The sequence below is a fragment of the Teleopsis dalmanni genome, unplaced genomic scaffold, assembly GCF_002237135.1.
Source record: "Teleopsis dalmanni isolate 2A unplaced genomic scaffold, ASM223713v2 unscaffolded_contig_3400, whole genome shotgun sequence".
Classification (NCBI taxonomy): domain Eukaryota; kingdom Metazoa; phylum Arthropoda; class Insecta; order Diptera; family Diopsidae; genus Teleopsis; species Teleopsis dalmanni.
In genome coordinates, this window is record NW_024034782.1 from 1 (window position 1) to 5,051 (window position 5,051).

General features: G+C 36.8%; 2 protein-coding genes across 2 annotated transcripts; both read right to left on the reverse strand.

Moving 5' to 3' along the window:
• Positions 1–1,140: 1,140 nt before the first annotated feature.
• On the reverse strand, positions 1,141–1,986 carry LOC119665069. Its single transcript, XM_038074388.1, has one exon. It carries the CDS (start codon positions 1,984–1,986, stop codon positions 1,141–1,143), a length of 846 nt encoding a protein of 281 aa, XP_037930316.1.
• Positions 1,987–4,241: 2,255 nt separating this feature from the next.
• On the reverse strand, positions 4,242–4,961 carry LOC119665070. Its single transcript, XM_038074389.1, has one exon. The coding sequence runs from the start codon at positions 4,959–4,961 to the stop codon at positions 4,242–4,244; it is 720 nt and encodes a 239-aa protein (XP_037930317.1).
• Between the last annotated feature and the right edge of the window lie 90 nt (positions 4,962–5,051).

The window sequence follows — 5,051 nt, forward strand, 5'->3', positions numbered from 1 at the left end:
TGACCTTGCTACACCTCTGATAATCGTAAATGTACCCTCTCTGTCGCCTTTAGTGCGGCCATTTAACACGGTGACACCAAATGAATTGCAAATTTCTAGTAATTGTTTGCCATTTCTATCTACAATTGTATCCATTGCTACTCTGTGGCCCAATAATTCAATCCACTGCATATTTGGGCTGAGTTCCAGACATTGTTCTTTGCCTATGCGTACATTGAAGTCACCTATTATCATGAAATTTTCGTTCTGAGCTTTCACTAATATTTCACATAAGTTATTGAGATCATTTAGCCAGTTATTGCAATTTAGGTAAACTGGGATTAAACATAACTTTTGATTATTAGTGGTTATATCGATTATTGTTAAGTTCATAATGTGCTGGTACACCACAGTACCGCAAAATTGCAATTGCTTTCGTACACCATACAATTTTCCTCCACTGGCTCGACCTCTATTTGTTGTTTTTGTTGCAGGCACCCAATGAAGATTGTGTTGAGAATGCTTTTATTCTCAAGGTTCTATCAATTTGTATTTGTATACCGGAATTCCACCAAGCACATGTAACTTGTTGGACGGTATATTTGTATATTTTTTATAATCGTGAAGATACCACCGAGCACATAAACCCGTTGGTAATTTTATTAAAAGAAGATGAGTGCTATTCAAATTTGTATCATCGAATACACTTTATTAAAAAATTGATTTATTTATATACATTTTTCTTATAATAATTACTTACTAAAACTTATTACGTACAATAATTTACTGACCCAATTTAAAACAATAATTAATATCAAGCAAAAAATATTACTTATAATGACACATAAAATATTCAGCAAAACAATAAATTATTAATAGCAAGCAAATTACATAAAATATTTAGCAAAACAATGAGTAATTAATAGCAAGCAAATTACATAAAATATTTAGCATAACAATGAATAATAAATTATTTAAAATGTGTTCTTGCCCTAGTTATAAAATAAACACTAATCAGCAAAAATATAACCTATTAATGTATTACGATTACGTTAAATGCATTTTATCATGGGTCAGCAAAAGACAAAATAAATTATTAATGTAATACTTAACATATCCTCCCCCGCGTTGAATTCTAATTCAACTAGACTGATGTCATCTTTATGTTGTTGTGATATCAAATGTTGACCTTGATCTTGGAAGCGGCTGAGGTGTCTGAACATTCGGTTGACCTTGCGTCTGATTGTTTCGTATTAGTTTAGTTATTTTTAAGATGATGACTCCAATAATCAAAAACAAGGCTGCGTACCCCACTGACAAGCTATGCTTTTCAGTTTGCTGTACCTTTGATGATAGTACAGGTAATGTATCCTTCGTTAGTTGTTTTTGCAGAATTGTTAGTTCTTCTAATTGTGGAAGATATTCAATTTCAGAATTGTTTATCCGCTTAGATGGCTTAATTTCAGGTGTTGAAATTCCTATGCTCGTATATGCTGATTTGAGCAGACTTGTTATGACTTGGTGTCCTTGAATAAGAACCGTGTTGTCTCTGATGACACAATTTGATGCAATTTTTACCATGCCGGTACTATTTAGTATCACTGGAAATGCATTCGAACCGCATACTGCATTGAGTTGCATCGGATATTTGGTAGCGTATATCCAGTGATTTTTGTGTTTCAGCTGAGTCCAAATGGTAGTTTCCTTTAATTCAACTATTTCGCATTCGTCACCTGTTCCATTATTGTACAAATTGATTTCACACTTGCACACATTTGCTCCACGACGATAAATAGATTGAACATTTGAGCAAAGGTATGAGTCCTCTTCAGTTGTAATACACGATTGCAGTGCTAATTTTGTTATGGGGAAGTATTCATCCTTGTGAGAATTGATAGCCAGATATTCTGCTGATGGCTTTATTGACGTTAATACCTTGGTCGCGCTAGAGATCACAGGTACTACATGAAATATTTCAAAGGTTTTTCGTTCAACGAGTGGTATCATAATATTGAATATTACATGGTCACTTGATACCTGCCCAGTTACTTGCTCAGCTTATAAAGAGTTAATATATCATCTTGTTCTACTGGAAATTGTAAATGAGACGGTAAATGTGCTCGGATTTTTTCTCCTTCCGTTATTAACTGTTGCGGCGTAATTAGAAGCGGGTTAATTTTTTCGTGATGACTATCAATGAGAACATCCATGATTGTGGATTGCGTACGTTGCAAATTTATCGTGGCGATTGTCATTTGGATGGTCAGCATGTTAATAATATTGCCATATAATTGGTCATGTTCGTCCTTAACTAACCTTTTGGAGATCGCGTTTAATTGAGTCTCTATACCCTGGAAATTATTTTTGAGACTTATCTGGTTTTTTTTTATAACGTTTATTGTGGAGTCAATTATTGATATTTGATTTTTGAGCAGATGTTTGAGTTTGTCATCATGATCTTCTAGGGTTTTGATCGTCTTCGACATGTCACTTGCATAATTGGAATCGAGTACTCCAAACAGGGAACTTGCTATATTCCCAACTAAATCGATTGCCCCTCTCTTATTTCGGGCGCTTGACATAAATTCAAATGCTGTTCTCAATTCACTTTCTGCTTGCTGGAAATGATGAACCACAAACTTGCATGTTGAATTTAAGTTGCTTTGATCACATAGCTTCAAAAGATTCAACGTTGAATCCTTTAGTATGTCCAGCTCTGTATTAAATGGAGCTAAATCGTAATAGATTATCATTTTCCAGTGGGATGTTATCAATTTTGTTGTTCCTACTTGTTCAAAATGTATGCCAGGAGCGGAGCGAAGTTCAGTTACGTTTACTGGTGAACAAAGAACAATCGGGAGTAAAAGTAGAGATATCAGTACTGTAGTTAATTTTATATTGGAGGACACACGTCATTGTTTTCGTGGGACTATTTCATTGTCCATTCGTTCTTCTTTGTTATGGCGATTCTCCTGTGTTTTAATAGGTTTGTTTTCAGGAAATAAGGGTGCTAGTTTGTGAATTGGTCGCTTTAACATGCCTGTTGCGGTTTTGACATCTACGACTCGTATAAATCCATCATTACCCTTATATGTCTTCATTATTCGCCATAAAGGCCATTGCAAAGGTTGTACATTATCTTCTTTAAGGATCACCAGTGTATTTTCTTCAATGTTTTTGCATTCTTCACGCCACTTGTTTCGAACCTGTAGTTCCATTAGGTACTCTGCCCGCCATCTTTTCCAAAACTCTTGTTTTAAGTGTGCAACCAGATTCCATCTACTCAAAAGAGATGATTTTACCTTTTCACATGTTGCGTCTACGGGTGCTGTTAGTGCATCACCAACTAAGAAATGACCTGGTGTGAGAGCCTGCAAATCATTTGGATTAGACGACATTGGTGTTAAAGGTCGTGAGTTTAAAATAGCTTCTATTTCTATAATGACGGTTTCGAGTTCCTCGTACGTTAACGTTTCAGTTGAAACGCTTCGGACCAATAGGTACTTTGCTGATTTAACCGCTGCTTCCCATAGTCCACCAAAATGAGGTGCACGAGGAGGGATGAAGTGAAATGCTATTCCTTTGTTGCTGCAAGTTTTTGTTATTTGTTCCTGAGCTACATTGGAATGGATTGTTGTTGTTAATTCCTGCAACTTGTTAGAGGCACCGACAAAATTCGTTGCATTGTCACAGTATATATTTTGGCAGCATCCGCGTCGTGCGATAAAACGTTTTAATGATCCGATAAATGCTTCTGTTGTCAAGTCGCTTACCAGTTCCAAGTGTACTGCCTTTGTCGCAAAACAACAATAAACTGCTAGGTATGCCTTATGCGGACGTTTTCCTCTCACCTTATAATACACTCAAAAAGGCCCACAGAAGTCAACTCCGGTATTAAAAAATGGCCTGTTTGGCTGTACTCGATGCCTTGGTAAACTTCCCATGACTTGTTCAAAAGTAATTGGTTTACATCTAGTACAACGAACGCAATGGTGAATAGTTGATCTTGCCATAATTTTACCCTTGATCGGCCAAAATTTTTGTCTCGCTGCTGCCAGCAGTGCTTGACCGCCGCAGTGCATATTTCGTTCATGTATGTCTTTCATTACCAGTTTTACAATAGGGTTATTGTATGGAAGGACTATCTGATGCTTTTCATCATATGTAAGTGATGATGCTTCTAACCTTCCCCCCACGCTAATTATCTTGTGTTCATCTAAAAATGGCATCAGTCCAGCAAGTGTACTTGCAGGTTTTACTGTTTAGTTGCGTTCTAACTGATTTAATTCTTCTTTTAGTTCTGACTGTTGTATGTACTTCACTATATGCCTGAGTGACAGCTCCAGTTCGATAGGGCTTAGAGCCATAGTGATATTGCTTAAATTGGTTCGCCTTGCCCGATTTACAAATCGCAGCATATATCCCACCGTATGTAGTAGAGTTCTAAATGAATTCCTGTGATTGATTCTATCGATCCAATGGATATCGTAATCAGTTGAGATTAAGGCCACTTCCCTTGTCGTTTGTTTCCATTCAGGATTCACCGGATCAATACAGAGAGTTTTATTGAATTCGCCAGGCCAGTTGCTTTCGGAACCATGAAGAAAGAGTGGACCGTATAACCACAAGTTATTTTCGAGTAATTGAGCTGGCTTGATACCCCGTGATAATGAGTCAGCTGGGTTATCCTTAGATCTTACGTGACGCCATTGATTAGGCAAGCTAATTTCCTGAATTGCATTGATTCTATTTGCTATGAACTGTTGATGCCTTGCTGATGAAGAGTTGATCCAGAAGAGAACGATTTCTGAATCAGTCCAATAATATGTTGCTACATCATGATTTATATTGTTCTTAACCTTTTTCATCAATGTCGCTCCTAATAGAGCTGAACACAGTTCTAACCTTGGAATCGTTTGTTTTTTGAGTGGAGCAACACGAGACTTGGAACACAACAATCGATTTATTAGTCGACCATCCATTAGTTTCGCTCGAACATAGACCGCGGCTCCGTATGCCTTTTGTGAAGCATCACAAAATACGTGCAATTGTATTGATTCAAGTGCTGGCAT

What these genes read in the sequence shown, in the direction of transcription:
- LOC119665069 (XM_038074388.1), bottom strand. Translation starts at nt 1,986, where the DNA reads ATGATACCACTCGTTGAACGAAAAACCTTTGAAATATTTCATGTAGTA.
- LOC119665070 (XM_038074389.1), bottom strand. Translation starts at nt 4,961, where the DNA reads ATGGATGGTCGACTAATAAATCGATTGTTGTGTTCCAAGTCTCGTGTT.